The 18,094-nt window shown below is 35.5% G+C and overlaps 3 protein-coding genes across 5 annotated transcripts in view; 1 reads left to right on the forward strand and 2 right to left on the reverse strand.

Moving 5' to 3' along the window:
* Positions 1-1,015: 1,015 nt before the first annotated feature.
* On the reverse strand, positions 1,016-6,431 carry LOC141283000 (uncharacterized). Its single transcript, XM_073816244.1, has 5 exons — positions 6,234-6,431; positions 5,415-5,463; positions 5,262-5,330; positions 2,394-2,478; positions 1,016-2,149 (listed from the first exon to the last, which is right to left on the reverse strand). The coding sequence occupies exons 1-5, from the start codon at positions 6,300-6,302 to the stop codon at positions 2,098-2,100; spliced, it is 324 nt and encodes a 107-aa protein (XP_073672345.1). The 5' UTR covers positions 6,303-6,431; the 3' UTR covers positions 1,016-2,097.
* A 2,253-nt stretch (positions 6,432-8,684) lies between these two features.
* gck (glucokinase (hexokinase 4)) lies at positions 8,685-17,982 on the reverse strand. 2 transcript variants are annotated; one of them, XM_065260106.2, is made up of 10 exons: positions 16,136-17,982; positions 13,706-13,868; positions 13,379-13,533; positions 13,179-13,298; positions 12,790-12,885; positions 12,524-12,623; positions 12,039-12,222; positions 10,018-10,173; positions 9,647-9,880; positions 8,685-9,447 (listed from the first exon to the last, which is right to left on the reverse strand). In XM_065260106.2, the coding sequence occupies exons 1-10, from the start codon at positions 16,157-16,159 to the stop codon at positions 9,300-9,302; spliced, it is 1,380 nt and encodes a 459-aa protein (XP_065116178.1). In that variant the 5' UTR covers positions 16,160-17,982; the 3' UTR covers positions 8,685-9,299. The 2 variants fall into 2 exon arrangements, with proteins under 2 accessions (XP_065116178.1, XP_065116177.1); XM_065260105.2 differs by lacking the exon at positions 16,136-17,982 and adding an exon at positions 13,986-14,758.
* Positions 13,753-18,094, forward strand: part of myl7 (myosin, light chain 7, regulatory) — a 6,722-nt gene continuing 2,380 nt past the window's right edge. Inside the window, exon 1 of one of the 2 annotated variants that reach the window (XM_065260107.2) lies at positions 13,753-13,886. The gene's annotated coding sequence lies outside the window, so the exon portion shown is untranslated. Of the gene's footprint in view, positions 13,887-15,292; positions 15,467-18,094 lie in introns of those variants that run through there. The other variant, XM_065260108.2, reaches the window with a different exon arrangement.

Below are 18,094 nucleotides of genomic sequence, written 5' to 3' on the forward strand. Positions count from 1 at the left end.
AACACAATTAGTTTGAGTCTGGGTTCTGGAAAAATAATTTCCCAGCATGCTTTGTATGCAACTGCTTTTGGAGAGTATTTTTTTTAATTAAGTGTTATTTTATGCATTTTAGGTAAAGAGAAAGACTTAATAGTGTTTAATGTCCGTTTATCTTATTGATTTAGAAGCGTTTGTATTTTTTCAAATTATTTGGTTAAGAGTGGCGCTGGTTGTGGATGTGACGTATTTCTCTCAATGAGCACTAATTGTGTTAATGCCTGTTTGGAGATCAGTCTCTTCTCACATGCTCATCCAAAGTATCATATATTATTATTATTAGCGTGCTAACATGTGCTTATGCTAATTAGTATGATATAAAAACGTAAATGCTTTATATTGTTATGAAAATTGAATATAAATTTAAAAAATGACTTGTTTTATCAAATAACTTGTTGAGGATTATAAGGAAAATCAAAAAGTTTTTGAATTTTATGTAATTTATTCACTTTTTACACTAGCTGAGCAGTGTCTACATGCCAAAATCGCATACACCCAATCTAAGAAAATGGTATAAAATGAGAAAAACATATTTCAAGAGACTTATCATTGAACTTTTGTGTAAATGTTTGGCCACTTATAATAAAACCTCAAAATTTAATTATTTTGATTATATTCATGATGACTGAGTGATTAATATTGACTCTTCAAACGTGTTCATGTTTGATGATGGATATTTGTATCTCGGATTGCTTAAGTGTAAGTAAATAATGCATGGGGTAATTTTAATATTTGTCTGAGTATCACTTTAAGCCCTGGAAACTGCACCAACGTGTTTCACTTAGGCTACCACTAAAATAACTAAAATGTATTTAAAAGTGGATTGCCTACAATTTTATAGCCAATAAACAACTATAAAATGCAATAAGAGAAGAAAGTTGTTCTTCGTAAAAGATTTGCAGGATTTATTGTACTGTAAACCATTTAACAGCAGGACTAAACACATTTATACACCATAAAAACTGGAAAAAAAGAGACATGAAATGAAACTAGCATTTATTTTTGATCGAGGGGATTATGTGAATGAAAAAAATATATAATTACTGACCTTTTTTACAAAACGAGGCAATACCCTTTAAAAAAAAAGTACTAATTTGAACATAAAGGGGTGCATATAGTGTACTCAAATTGTATGTAGCATGACATTTTTATAGGGTACCATCTCAGTGACAGCTCTTGTACCTCATCCTGTGACAGTGTACTTGCAAATCTGGCACGTTTGAACTTCTAGTATGCAGAGTATGTAGTAGGCTACTATTCAATGTTGTCTTACAGTAAAGCATTAGTGAGTTCACATTAACAGGCATCTACAGTAACATGCTATTATTAATAACATGCTCATACATTCACAACATACAATATCAAATATGAGTGCACTATAACACAAACCAGTGACAAAACAGTATTCTCATCAATAATCCTAAAAATAAAGTGTACTCATACATTAACTGTGCAAAAAAACAACCTACAATAAAAATGTGCAATCTGTTTCCGTATGTTAATACACACGTAGACAAGGATATTGAAACTTTAACCCAGATTTCTGCTGCTCTGTGGCCAATACTGCTACGCATGCAAAAAACACATGCATGCACTCACTCATAGTCCACTGGAGCAGAGTTCATCTTGGTCAAAGGGTTTAAAAACAATGGCCAAGTCGCTTATGACATTGGTCATCTATCAATTAACAAAGATAACAGCAGTTAAAGAAATGTCCAAATATTTTAAACTCCTAAGTCAACAAAATTAAACATAATGTTTAGGGTGACTGCTAGGTTTTTACCAAAAAATAAGTGTTATGTTGATGCCATGTGCCATCTAGTGGACATTTTGCTTGTTGCACTTTTGTAAACCACTTTGGACTTGGACGTCTGGACTTGTGCAATTGAAATCAAGTTTTACACTTTTTACACTGGGATCAAGTTTCCTCATCCATGAAATAGTACATTAGTCTAAAACAATGTGTGCATAAACACAGTTTATGAGACTAAGTTCTGATACATGGTAAAATCTGACCTCAGATCAGTTAGTAAAACTTGGAGGATGCGTTCTATCTCTAAGTCAGCACCTGAGTGACCTCTGTTCACGAACCTTTATACTTCTTCTTTTCCTCCTAAAAGAGACAGTAAGATAAAATAGTTATTATTTCTACATATAGAACATGTATACAATTAAAATATTTCAAAATTGTAAAACATTTAAACTTAAATTTGACATTCAAGTCAGATATTTTCAATGTGAATCCAATATGCCGATAAATACCTCAACTGTGAAATCAAGTCTTTAATAATGAAAAGGCATTGCACTTACATCAATCACATGAACATGATCTTGTAAAAAATGACTTTGGTTTATACCTTTTAGGTTGTGTAACCATGCACTTCCATAGGACGGCATAAAGGGCTAACAGAAAGCCAATGAACACTGCTCCAGCTATCGCACCTACAAAAGCAAAACAAACACTTATGCACTTTCACCATTAAGATTTCATTGAGGTTTTAATAAATAAAACATCACTGCTGCTTTAAATAGTGGTCTCAGGCTTTTAAAATATGAAGTTTTTATAGTTTTATTAAAATGAAGTACGAAGCACATTTAAAGAGATATCAGCAGACATTTAAAGGGAAAGCAGTCATTATGTAAGTGTGAGTGTGTGTTTGGGGGGTTAAGGAAAATTCCAGTGATGACATGGAAATCTGTTTGGGCCTGTGAGTGGAGAAGTAAAAAAAAAAATCATCCACAGTCTGTCAGTAGCAGCTGATAGAGCTCCTCTGTTAAACCACAAAAGAGATTTTAGAGATGTCTTTTTCTTTCAGATCATGTGAATAAAGTGTTGACTTGTCTTCACTTTCATCTTTAAACACTGTACTGTACACTCTAAAAACAAACGGTTCTATATAGCCCCAAAAGTGGTTCTTTGCTCGTAATCACAGAAGAACCATTTTTAGTGCCATATAGCATAGATATGTATAAAGGCTATATGTCTTACCGCCGAGTCCCTAACGGCATCACCTGGCGGCCATCTTACCACAGGGCGCTCGCTCACTTGTAGAATTGAGTTTAATGGTGCAGGTACTTTTAAATGACCATAACTTGCTCAATTTTTTACAAACGTTATTAACGTGGCTATAATTCTGGATGCTTTAACATGTTTCATGAATTTTTTATTTATTTTTAGTATAGGTATGCAGTGTCATAGGTACATCTTTGACGTTTATAACAAACCAATCCGTTTGAAAATCGGTAAAAAAATTAAGCAAGTTACGGTCATTTAAAAGTACCTGCATCATTAAAACTCAATGGTACGAGTGAGCGAGCGCCCTGTGGTAAGATGGCCGCCAAAATGCGGACGTTCCACTCAATTGGCCAGCAGCGCGGACAAGACATCTAGCCTTTATACATATCTATGCCATATAGCACCGGTGAAGCACCAGTAAACACCTGTGTAGAACCATATAGTGCTATGTAGAACCATATGTGGTGCTATATGGCCCCTATATGGTTCTACACTGGTGCTTCAATGGTGCTATATGGCACTAAAAATGGTTCTTCTATGATTACAAGCAAAGAACCACTTTTGGTGCTATATAGCACCGTTTGTTTTTAGAGATGTGCCAAATGTATGTGCCAAATATTACTTATGCAGTAATTCTGAGGACCAACAAGTAAAGCTGCCAAAAATGTTTTTGGCTAAACATAAATCTATTAAGAATGAAGAGAGTTAAAAATAACTGTAAAACTCTTACATCACTTTTTTACGTCCTTTTTAGGACTGGTTTGATGAGGATGAGGACATCCGCATATAATAATACTATTGGTCTTCAATAACTTAGTTGTTATGCCCAACTTGGAAAAGTTGCCTTTACTAATATATTACTATATTTGTTTTTGATCATTATAAATGACAATTTGCAATCTCTCTCTCTCTCTCTCTCTCTCTGTGTGCAGGTATCAACTGTACGCAAAAAAGTATGATTATCATAAAAAAGCACAAATAAAACCCTACACCTAACCCAAACCTCACTGGAGGAAAGCAGACTGTACTAAAATATAAGAAATTCATGCAAATTAGCCATCTTGTAAATTAGGTACATACTGACATGTGTAATCTTTCTAAAAATTATAAACATACTGCCCGAAAATAGTCCCCTTGGTTACTTTCAATAGCGGGGGACTATTTTGGGCACTGCGTAATATCATTCCGCCTTCTGCAGCCATGTTATGTCAGCAAAGTCCTTGATTTTTACGCCAGAATGAGAGTATAGTTCCTAGCCATACTGTATACGCCTAGCAAAAATCGCAACTTTTAATTTCCTGCCGGTTTTAGTACACGATGTAACTACAGAAGAGTTTAAAATTTAGAAACTCTTTGGTAATTTTTTAGCGTGATGCTAACGGTCTAATCAGATTCAATGGATTATGCTAAGCTATGCTAAAAGTGGTACCGCCAGACCCAGAGATCAGCTGAATGGATTCCAAAATGGTAAAAATCAGATGTTTAACTCTAGGGAAGTTGGAAAATAAGCATATTTAAAAAAAATGGAATGTCCCTTTAAACAAGTCTAAAGCGGTTACTGGGCTTAGTTGCAATCTTAGCTGGTTACTTTGTCCCCCAGCTTGGCCATGCTTATGCTCAGCTGATTTACCTGGTAAAACCCTGCTCTAAAACCTCTCTTAAACTGGCCAACAAGCCAGCCCAACCAATCTAGATGACCAGATAATACCAGAAAACTGGCTAAATTTAGCTAAGCACGCACACAAAACAAAGGCAATGTTTTTAATTAAAATATCACAGAAGTATTACGCTTGATATCCACTATTCTCAGAAAGTGAAAAACGAATCAAATGCATAAAATGTTTTGTTTTGACAGGGCTTGTTTTGGAAGCAAAGGCTTTACAAGAGTGACACAAAACACAAACCCTCCAGCCAGAGCAGAGGGGCGAATTTGCTCAGACAGTAAAAAGAAATCAGTAGATGAACAATAAATGAAGCAATGCATGAATTTTATTTGATATAAAGTTGAACCGGTTGGTATAACAAACATGCAGGAAGCCACTTTGCTGTCATAAGATAAAAAACCATAAAACAAATACAAAAAGTAAATAAAGTACATCCTAGAGATGACTCCTGCACTTAAATAGAGACTTTGATACATTTTTTTTAATTTATCAAATTTTAAATCCATTATATTAAACACTTATTTTATAAACTACTTTAGGTATACCTGGTATGATGCCACTGGTCCTGTCAGCAGGGTTCCCATTGTGAGCAGGTGGATTGGCAGTTATTGAGCCTTTAGAGATAATAAGGATTATGTTAATACATGCAAAAAAAAAGATCATTTGCATGACTGTATTAAGACTGTTCATTAAATTACCATTTCTTTCTGAGCTGAGGGGAAGCCATGAAAACACTGGAGATATAATCTAATGGGAGAAATAGAGAGTGAGAGATAAATCCCAAGTGTCGGTGCATGATAAAAGTCTCCCATAACTCAAAAATAATGTATTTCACAATCAAAAAATGACCGATATCTGGAGAATAAGTGCATTATCAAAATGAAGTGCTAAGTATTTGTCACATACAGTATATCAACATGGTGGCTCCAGTGAAGGGGTAGCACCATGTATTAGGGTGCACTGTATGAAATTTAACCAATCCAGTTCGTTTGTCTTCAACATGTACTATACTGTAAGCATAAAATACTTGCTAAACCTTAGACAGAAAATGGGTTCACATGAACTGACAGAGAGAGAGAGAAAGAGATAGAGAGAGAGAGAGAGAGAGAGAGAGGAGGGGGGAGGAGGCACGTCCCACTACTGTTGTTCAAAGATAAGAAAGTATGCAATGACTGAAAGTTTCCAAAACATGCTGGAGGACAGGAAATAAGAGAGAGAGAGAGGGAGAGAGAGGCTTCTCAAAATATCCATCGACCTGCGCCCAGTAAATGCTGACATTTCCTTTAAATGTAACTTTGTGGACTACTTATGGAGTCAATTTAACTAAATAGGTACTAACAACCTTGTGTTATAGAGTTATATTTCTAACACTGAACTGATAGAAATGTAACAAAACTCTGCTGTTCTTTAATAGAGCTTGCAAGCACGTGCACCATTCAGGAAGAAAAGCGGTTGCAGAAGCGTGACATGTTGCACTGCACTGTTTACATATGTGTGTTTGTGTGCATGTACGTTACCTGTGTGAGGTTGTGTTCCTGTGGTTCATCGAGAGGATATCTGCTGTTGTTTCTCACTTTTGTCCACATGTTTCGGGTGTTATGTGTCGTCTTGTGCTCATGTCGAGTCGTTCCAGGGCGATTTAGACAAACTAAAACCAAAAAGTCGCTAATTTGCAAAAATGGGCGGAGTAACAACAATAGGTTGTGGGCGGAAAAGCATACAAACCTTCCCGCCTGTAATATGTGTGTAAATTGTTTACATTACGGTAGTAAATATTTATACTCATAAACGGATGTCCATCTTAAGTCATGATGAAGTGTTCGGTTGGGACTATTTTTAAAACAAGATCATATCCACTTTATTTGGGTTGTGTAATCCTTTAATCAGCTCGATTTATTTTAGAGTAAAAATAAAGAGAACAAATTAACACTCATAAATACCGCTTTTGAATGGTAATAAATTAATTAATATAGATTGTTTTTAATTTATTGGGCGTGTTCGTTTTAATGTGGCGCTGGGCAGACGGTGTATGACATCAAAGTATCGCGAGAGCGCCACACTACCAAAGTGGATTGTGGGATTTACAGGTAAGTTTCTATCGCTACCTTTGAGTTCGTCAAAAAAAAAAGAAAATAGTACATATCTGTAGTATTTTTAGATTTATTAGCATAGTTTTCTCGCTTACATTTATTTTGTTAATATGAAGCAAATAGGCCCCCACAATTCGCGTTTATATCATATCATTCTTTATTATTAGACACATTGCTCAATATAAAAAATAGTACAAAGAAGGACAATAAAAGAAATGAAGACAAACCTTTACATACAACAGCCCATTTATAAAACATACAAGCTTTAACTCCAGTGCTTTAAAAAGTTAAGAAAAATACCTTGTCTCACTGACTGTAAGATCATTTAAGGGCATACTGAATTTCCTGAATCATTTAGCCGACATAATTCGTTAACACAGCATGCAAGGTAGGGATATTATTAGATGGGCCTACACATATCATAGTGTAAATTTCATTGTGTTACACTGCCATCTAGTGGCAGAAAACTTACTAACAAACTTTTGGGGGGAGTTTGACGTATGACCTAACTGTGTAAGACAAACATTTATAAACAACAAAATTTAGTTGGAATAACCTATGCCAGTGTATCAGTTTTAAATGTAATCACAGTTCTGCTTATGACGTCAGAGAAAAGCAGAAGAAGGACAGAGATCAACAGCGCCTGACCTGACCACAGGTTTTCACTTTGTTTTAGTGACGTAATAGCACTGAGTTCTGTTACGACCAACAAGTGTTTTATTTTTTAACATCTACATGCGTGACGTTATATAGGACAGTAAAGTCATCAGGCTTAAGGTGAGTTATGTACAAAAACTAGGCTATATTATTCATTTATATGATCATAATACAGACATTAGCCTAGGCATTATGTTTTTATCCATTTTCGTATGCAAAATATGGCATATTCAACAAAATACATTTTGTTCTCATGGAATTTCTGTTTCCAATGAATGTTAACAACCAATATTTTGAACACACATACATCAAAATAATAAATTTTATATACTGTTGTCATGATTTACTGCCACCAGAGTCTAAACACAAAATTACATCCAAGAGCCACTCGATGGCAGTAAATCATGACTTCATCACTGACAACAGAATTTAAAATGTATTGTTTTAATGATAAACACAATAGATGATACTTTTGTATGGTTGTCTGGAGCTTTTGTCACAGCTGTTTTATTGAGCAGATGGTGTAATATATATGGATTTAATAGCCTCTGAATTCATTATTTTTCCAGGACCTTTATATATAAAAAATATTTGTTGTAAACATTCAATGGAAAAAGAAATTTCATGTGAACAAAATGTCATTTGTTGTATATGCCATATTTTGCATACATTTTATAAGATATTGTGTGATTTTTGGACTTTCCTGTGGGCCACTTAAGTTATAAAGCTACTTCATGCTGAATATGACACTGCAATTCATTTGATTATTATCAATTATTTAATCATATTATTATTTCTTGAAATTTGTAATAATTTGGTATAATATTATGTGGCCGTTTGTGACCTGCATATTTCTGAATAGTTTGCATTATCCAGTTATTTGAGTAACTGTGGTCCATGCCTTACACAGAAGTCAGACTTCAAACTGGGTCTTTGGGTAAACCTAAAAAAAACAATGTGTGTGTTGCTTTTGCTGACTCAAAATCTGCCTATTTTACACTTAAATTAGCATATTTACAGATAGGTCATAACAAAACATAGCTTATGTCATTTGCCCTATTTTTAAATATGTACAGAAACGTAAAAAAACCAATGTATTTCTCTTTTTATTTCATTGTTTACTTTTAATAAACAATTTATTTCTCTTTTTATCTTATTATTTACTTGAAGAAAATAAAGTATTCATGTATATAAAAGACTAAATCAAAATGAGAATTGTAATAAATCAATCACAATTTATTTTTTACTATTTACACACATTTAACATGCATTTAAATATAGTTTTAGTAGTTTCAGGGAACTAATAATTGTTTATTCAAACAATCCTTGTATTATTACTTAGCAGTACAGCAGCTTTATTTACAGTAATTTATTATTTCCACTTTTACAAAACATTCAATAATTTAGTAGTTAAATTTGCCCCTGAATATAAACAGTTTAAAAATAAAATAAGCCATAAACATTTCATACAGTCATATGTATTTACAACTTCCCCTTAGCTTATCTCTTGAACGGTCATTAAAAGTCCAAATAAGGCAATGTTTTAAAAATAAAACATTATCTAAAATGTGCTCAAGACAAGTTCACATTACTAAATTACCAAATTCACATTAAACTGCCAATTTATGTCTTTTTATAATATTGAAATGAAACATGACCTATTTTAGGGACTATTAAATGGGCTGTATACATGTGGTTTTCCAAACAACCCAGAAACCACCTCCTTCATATGGCACATGCAATGCAATGTTCAAAGAAAATCGCATTTTCACCACAATAAGGGGCTTTCCAGGAATGAGTGTTTAGGTACATTGACATTCAACCATGACAAGTTTATCATGGCGTCAGCATACATCCGGCCATCTTGCATGCAACAGCGGAAATGAGAGCCGCACCCCGACCACTCCCTTCTTCTGATTGGATGAAGGTAATTTCGCAGTGAGGTGTCATTTCCCGCACAAGTTTATGAAACCTTTCCTTGAAACTGTAAGGGCACAAATAAAGCAGTGAGGCATTTAGCCTTCATTTTTCATTTAGCAGATGCTTTCATATAAAGCAACTTAGAAAAGTGAGGCAACAATAAAACTTTATATCACCAAGACCTCTCATTCCAGTTACCTTCCGTTCTCATTTGTCTGTTTGCTTACCCATAATGCCTCTCTCTCTCTCTCTCTTAAACTTACCAAGGATGTAGTTTGTAGACAGAGCCATCGACTCCCACAGTGATCTTGAGTTCCTCTTGACAACGTCGTTCCCTCATTAGGTTGATGACGCCAGCGAGTCCAGCAGCGCACATGTGAGCCGCTCGTGTTGACACACTCTCACATGCCAGACGTACGATGTCGCAGTCCAGCTCGGATGGTAAGATTCCCAATGAACTTAAGATGTTATAAATCTGCTTTCTGTCTCCTGTGTCACTGAAACAAAAAGCATTATACTGTATATTCAATATATTCTGGTCAAGTACATTCTTTCCGAGTGGCATTTTTGGTGCTTTCATATCGTTTACAAGTTTATTGCAATAATCAAAATGTAAGAAAGTGCCGGGTCATACCTCTCAATCTGAGAGACAAAGCGAGTTTCAAAGGCACCGCGTGTTTTCAGCAGGTCTGAGGCTTCACCGTTAAACAGCAGATCTTCATTCACTAGTTTCAGCAGGACGAGACGCGCAAGCTCTCCCATATACTTTCCACCAATCAGCTTCTCGTACCTAAAGTCACAGGAAATGCAAAGATTGAATGTAGGTCTTTTGTGGCTGAGATATTGGTGGCCATGTAGTTACCATGAACATGTCCCAATTAAGACCAGTGGCTCATGTTAAGCAAAACTGTAGCAACAGGAAAGGCTTTTATGAGAGTTTAAGCCCGAGAATAATATTGTGAAATGTAAATTGCCTAAAGTGCATGTGGGGTAGGAAGGAAGTATGAAATCAAACATCAGAAGATCGGCCCATTGAGCTCTACCCATGTAAATACCCATTAAGCTAGCAGTGCTGCTAATGATCTCCTTCCCTGGCCATTAATCCAGTCGTGTATTCCAGCACTGACGTGGCTACCATCAGCATCTCCATATGTACAGAAAAACAACCCGGTCACCTGGAGACCACATAAGAGCTCCAGGCTGACATCTAAGTAAGCTCTTCCTGAACTTAAGGGGTGGAATGTGAGGACATCTGTGCTTCATATATGGCCACTTGTCATACTGCTACTTAAAAAATCGGTAGCCAATATAGAGCCCAGCACTTGGGTTAAATTAACCCAGAAAATTTTGTTATTTGACCCAACAATGAGTTAAAACAACCCAGCATTTTGTGTTGAAACAAAATAACCCCACATTTTAAGAGTGTACACTGGGTGGGTTATTTATTTTCAACCCAGCATTGTGTCAAAAATGCGCAAACCTAAATTAACATGGAAATTGTTTATATTTGACCCAACAATAGGTTAAACAACCCACACTCTAAAAAATGTTGGGTTGTTTTTAACCCAGGACTGGTTAACTATTGGACAGAACACATTTCTGGGTTAAAATGACACAAATAATGGGTTGTTTTACCCAACTGCTGGGTTATTGCTGGGTTATTGTTAATCAACCATGTTGAAACAACCCATTATTTGGATCATTTTAACCAAGAAATGTGTTCTAATAGTTACCCAGCCCTGGGTTAAAAACAACCCAATATTTTTTTAGAGTGCAGGATTTTGGGTTGAAACAACTATGAATGGGTTCTATGCTGGGTTGTTTCAACCCACAATACGGGGTTGTTTGTTTTAACTTATTGTTCGTTCAAATATAAACTATTTCTTGGTTAATTTAACCCAACTGCTGGCTCAACCCATTTTTAACCCTAACCCTTGTTAAACAACCCAGCATTTTGTGTTGAAACAACCCAGCACTTGTTAAATTACAACACAGCAGGCTGGGCTCGTCGTCGTCTCTTTTTGACACAATGTTGGGTTGAAAATAACCAAGCATTTTTTAGTGTATAAACTCTAAAAAATGCTGGGTTATTTTCAACCAGCATTGGGTAAAAAAAGGGTTGAGCCCAGCTATTGGGTTAAATTAACAGAGAAATAGTTTATATTTGAACGAACAATAAGTTAAAACAAACAACCCAGCATTGTGGGTTGAAACAACCCAGCATAGATTAAATTACAACCCAACGGCCTGGGTTCGGCCTTTTTTGACCCAACACTGTTGAAAATAACCCAACATTTTTTAGATTGTACACTCTATAAAATCTGGGTTATTTTCAACCTAGCATTGTGTCTAAAAGGGACGAACTTAAATTAACACGGAAATTGTTTACATTTGACCCAACCATGGGTTAAACAACCCAGCATTTTGGGTTGAAACTATCCAGCATAGGTTATATTACAACCCAATGGGCTGGGTTTGACCCTTTTTGACCCAACGCTGGCTTGAAAATAACCAAGCAATATTTTAATTGTAACAATAATAATTTAATGTCAGTACAGAAGCAAACATAGTTGCATGGCTGTGTATTTTTGAAAGGATGTTTAATGGAAATTGAAATGTTCAGACATTTTTTTGTTTTTTTCAAAAAAGACTCACAGCTGTTTTCCAGGATTTATTGACGTTTCATCCACAACACGGTCGTATTCCAGACGAAACTCTTCCAGTTCACCATTTGCCCCAAACGCTCCCCATTCGGTGTTCACACACATCCGACCCTCTTCCCCCTCCACCAGCTCTACTGTCCGCATCTCCTCCATATAGCACGCGTTACATCCGGTACCTTATAAACAACCAATAGAGAGAGAGAGAGAGAGAGAGAGAAAGAGGTCATTTGTTACATTTTTTGTGACATCGCATGTCTGGAGTGTAAAAAGTGCTATGGTGAGCCGAAAAGTTTCCACCCTGGCGCACAATAAAGATGACCTAACCTAAACAATAACATAAAACTAAAAGCTTTTTATTGCAGTGCTTTTCGAAATGGTTAAATGAAAACAGATCCCACTTTCCTGTTATAAACGTCATCTCCCATCTTGAATTATATTTACTTATGTTTAATTGTGTGTGTGCAGTTATTATCTTACCTACTATCATGCCAACTTCACAGCTGCGATCTTCATAGTAGCATGAGATCATTGTGGCTACAGTATCGTTGACCATAGCAACCACATCCATTTCAAAATCCTATAAAGAAAATATTTCATTTTTACTTTTAGTTTGTGACTTTCAGCCTATGAGGCTTTCAGCCTATTCAAAGATCTATTCTTTATAAGCATTTTAATTCAAATTATTTACTGTATTTAGGAGCAGTTAAAGCGCCATGTATCACGGGTAACTCATGCATACTAACCCCTCTCCTTTTAATGGCATCTCTCAGCAGACCCACAACATTATTGCCCTCAGCACCAGAAGCCTTGAAGCCTTTTGTCCAGTTGAGCAGAATGCCCTGCCACAATGCAAACACACAACAGTACATACGGTATGTTACACTTTATGGACAAACAAAGCAATAAAACATCAGTCATTTAAGTATGGCACAGATGTACCAAAGGGTAAGTGTGGTCATTTTACAACATGTGGCTATGTTTACACTTTGGTCCTGTAGATCAGTTTGTAGAGTATTGTAGCAGTGCAAAGTTTCACATAAATGTAAATGTATAGATTGAAGTTGTTTGGAATAAAATTTAATGTAGGACCATGTACAATGTACATGGTAAATACACTGATGCAGTAACTTACCTTGTCCAAATCCTCATGACGGACTGGAAAGGAGAAGGTGAAACCCAGTGGAAGCTTTTTATGTTTGAGATTGTGCTTGTCCAGGAAATCAGATATGCAGCCGGCAACGTAGTCAAAAAGCTAGGCAGCGAGAAAGAGGGGATGAGACAAATATTTACAAATTTCTATCAAATTAATCCAATGACTTTTTCATCTCTCACCATTTCAGCGGTACCAGTCATGGCGTCCTCTTGGATGGAGTACATATGATGTTTCGTTTCCACCTTCCAGCCCCGCACTTCATCCTCACCCACTTTCACCAGCATCACCCGGAAGTTTGTTCCTCCAAGATCCAGTGCCAGAAAATCACCCACCTCTGAGATAAATCAGATTCATCCAACATCACATTACAGACAGTACTTCCTATCTACTTTATTATTTAAATATACAAATTTGTAGAAATATTTGTTAGGTAAAAATATATATAATAAAGCAGAAACTATACTACTTATACTACTTTACTACTATACTAAGAGCAGAACTCTTACCAGAACCCTCAGGTGTGGAGCGAACATAAGTGGGCAGCATTTTGACACTGGCTTCATCATGTGTCTCCACACGCAGCCCTCTCTCCATTTCCCTCCGCATCCTCCTCATCACCTCCACAAGCTCTTCTTTACTCAACAAAAACTCTGACAGAATTTGATCCACCTGTAAAGAGAGATTTAGGTAAGTCAATGCTTTTCAACAAGATTATTTAATCTTAACATGATTACGATGATCTGAAATGTGCGCATGACCTATTTGACTGCAAGCGTTGGCTCTTACCATGAGAATTTTCTCTAGCACTGACTTATAATCAGTGAGCATCCTCTGTCTACGAGCTGAAATGAGACACGGCATCTTCTCAAAGGTTTTTTAAACCTGATGTGCAAGAGTTCGAGTGTGCGCGCGCAAGTGAGGTGCATGGAGAGCATCAGCTGTTTTTATGCTCGATTGAAGGAGGTGGAGAGGTGTGGTCAAAGAAATCAGTGCCCTTTCTACACACATTCAGATGTCATTTCACCCATCACCTTGCTTGGAAACCCTGCTGTCAAGGCCATTGGTCAAGAGTTTGCCTACTCTGAATTTGACCTGGCCTTTGCTCCTTGAGAAATTCCCAAATGTGATCAGATTTAAATGTTATACCCGAAATTTATGTCCATTGTTGCTTCATGTACAAACATGAGCATCATCCTGATTCAGTGTGCATTTTAAGGAAAATAAGGGAATGAAATCAATTAATGCAACAAAACAGGCTATCTTCACAAAGGCCCCCTTTAAAATCATTTGTTGACTCTCATATAATCACAGCATGTTAAAATGAGCTCCCATGTGTAGTTTAAACTAAAGTCCCACAAGACAAATCTTGTTAATGGTGAAACTGGGATTTAGGTTGGATTCAAAAATAGCTACTCTGAACTTTAAAAGTTGCTAAATATAGATGACATGGTTTGCACAGGACAAACATTTCCCCCAAAATAGATCTACAGGAATGTGATGTTTAAACATTTTAGGTTATTGCACTCAGGGTCGGTAAGGGTAAAACTAGTTTGGCAATATTAACATCTGAAAAGTGATTTTAAATTAAGATCCAAAATTAAACATGTTAATCTTTTTAAAGTTTACAGACATTTCATATGACTAATTTCAATAAAAATATGCATGATACTTAATAAAGTTGAAAACATTTTTGTTGCAGAATGACAGCTTGCATAAGTATTACTTTAAATATCATATTTAAGTTTGTTCTTCTAGAATAAATCTTGATTCATAGCCAAAATGTATCTGTATAATGTTATAAATATTGATAACATGAAGACTGCAGCAGCCACAAATATTATTTGAGCACTTGAAATATCTTTAAAAATGACATTTCATTATATAACAAAACATATATTTCATGTATGCATACTAAATTTGAACCAGAAACAGACTTTTTTTAAACATAATTTTGAAAAATTGACTGTAATTTACTTGGTTAGTCTACTAAGAATGACTCCTCACTGCAGTTATTTCACCAAATGTTAGACTAGCGCATTATAATCTTGGTTGGAGGTTGTCATTTATTAGTTTGGGTGTTTACCAAAGAAATTCATCATGCAAATGTCATGCCGACGTGCTAACATGAAAACAAATTGTACAATCTCTGCTGCCAAAGCTCACATCCTGGATCTCATCCAAGGTCACGAGCCATCAGGTGGCAGTCAGTCTTGTAACAGACCACAGAAATGTACTTCTTATGGCGTGAGGGGGAGGACCAAAGACAGGTACGCTAATATTTGCAGGACTTTGGAGCAGGTGTGTTATGTCATGTAATGTCTTAAAACCAGGTGCGGTTAAGTGCAAATACAAAGCTTGTAATATAATAATACATATTTCTAATTTTAGTTCGTTATTCTTCATTTGTGACCCATTTTTTTGTGATTTAATGTTTTCTACATAAAATCGTCAAAGTTAAAAATCATGTCAAATATTGACATCAATGTAAAAGCAATGGTTGAAATCTAACTTGACTTTAGCCTCACTGTAAAATATTCTTTGCTGCCTTAATTTTTTAAGTTTAATCAACTCAGATTAACAAGGCTTTTTAAATTGCTATTATTTATCTTGATAAAAAATGAGTTGTTATAACTTGTAAAATATTGTTAAAATAAGTCAACTTAATTTCACAAGTTAAAATAAATAATATTAAGTTAAAATGAATTGTAAATGCGAGTTGACTATACAGAAAAGAATTGTATACAGTGTGGAATTCACAAGCAGGGTCACAAATATGTTCCTATGTGTATACATTTCAATATCCATTTAATTTATAAGTATACAACTTCATGCATGACATTTGAGAAGATTTCAAAGAAATGCTAGCATAATTCATCGGTCTTCGCCGATATGAAGGAGGAAATATAAGCTAATGAAAAGAAAATGATTCACTTTACCTTGTCCATAGTATGAAGGTCCATGGTGTGTCTTCCTCATGGGTGCAAAATTTCTCACAGAAATGTGCAGGTGTATCCTCTTTATTTTCTATGCAGTGGATCTTGTGAATAGTCCAAAATATAATGTCTTATCCAACCTGCTTCATTGTCAGTTGCAGATATTACAAAGTCTTGTCACTCAAACCGGATGTTGTCACACCTTGTGTTCATTTTTAATTATCCAAGTATTCAAACGGCTGAATTCTTGTAGTCTGAATATGTTTACTTCAATTCCACTTCATCCAGATAGATTTGCAATTATATTCTAACATTCTTAATACTTAAGTGAGGTGATTCTCAAATCCTTGTTTCTTCGTTTGTTGCATACAGATTCCTCACGTGACAGCGTCCGGAGTTTCAGGCGTACCATGCAAATGGTGCTCAACCTGTCACTGGCTTAGAGCCAAATTAAAAAAATAAATAAATTCCAATGGCAAGTTCATGACCACTTTATGGAACTTAAATGGGCTATTGCAGTCCTGTGAGGTCCTTATACTCTATTGAAGAAAAAGGCATTCATTCATAACTTTACCCCTCCCAATTTCCTCGTATCTAGGACAACAACAAAAAACGTGGTCCTCCTATTTTGTCGAAAACTATACCCAAACATGTCACCATCTACGCCAATTCGTTGCCATGGCAAACTTGTCACCTAGGATTTCTTTGAAAACCACACACTACTGATATGGAAAATACTTTGCTTGCCCTCGGCTAAGTGCCTAGAGGAAATTGTTAAATGAGGCAAAATTACTTAGGAAAACATTGGAGGAATATGACTCCTGTTTTGGTGAAAATGAGTGACAGTCCAGCCATTTGTTTTTGTCCTCCTATTGTAACCTTCACAAGTTATAGGACATACTGCGGTTTCCCAGACAGGGCTTATCCTAGTCCTAGACTAAAATGCATTTTTTTTAATTTAAAAACATCTTGCATTGACATCTTAACATATATCAATGCCATTGTTTTGTCTCCAAATGCATATCAGTAATGTTTTTTTGTAAGGTATGCTTGTAAAAACTACTTAACTGTAAAAAATACTTTGCTGCCTAAAAAATATTTGTTGAATCAACTCGGATTTACAAGTCATTTCAACTTACTATTATTTATCTTGACTAGAGATGAGTTGTTATAACTACAGGTGAGTTGTTATAACTTATAAAATTAAGTTGACTTTTCTCAACTATATTTTATAAGTTGTGACAACTCATCTCTGTTGACATGACTTGTAAATCTGAGTTGATTTAACAAAACATTTTAAGGCAGCAAAGTATTTTTTACAGTGCAGAAAAAAATAAAATCATAAATGTGATGTTACTTTAACTTGATAAATTAAGTCAAGTTACAGAAATGTACATTTGGAACTAATATATACCTTTATGTTACTAAAATGACAATATGTTTACCTGAGATACTAATAGGCACTCTTTAGGTGCCAATGTGTACTTTTTGAAAGGATACTGCCCCATTTTTGACATTTTTTTTCTGACAGGGCACACTGCACTTAATTCAAAACCTATACAACCTATTAAAAACCTAGAATCAAAAGTAATTTTCCCAAAGACACTTTGATGACTGTAGGTGCGTTTCCATTACCCTTTGCGAATTGAAAATGTGGCCGATGGAAACACGTACATTTCGCAAAAGAGTATTTTTTGGATAATACTCTTACATCTCCTTTGGTTAAAAACAATGCCTATTACGGTGGATGGGATATAAGTAAACCGGCTACAGTACCAACATCAGCTGACGTGATGTTTGGAATGACTTATCACAAGGGCAAAAACTAAGTTTCAGTCGCATATCATCGGTTAATGGAAACGCCGTCAATAGTTTTTTGTCGCCATTTAGAAAATTACGGTAAAGTTTTGCGCAAATCTGTAATGGAAATGCAGCTTACGGTACCACCAACCTAAATATCTC

This window comes from Paramisgurnus dabryanus, chromosome 11, assembly GCF_030506205.2.
Source record: "Paramisgurnus dabryanus chromosome 11, PD_genome_1.1, whole genome shotgun sequence".
In the NCBI taxonomy this organism is placed as follows: Eukaryota; Metazoa; Chordata; class Actinopteri; order Cypriniformes; family Cobitidae; genus Paramisgurnus; species Paramisgurnus dabryanus.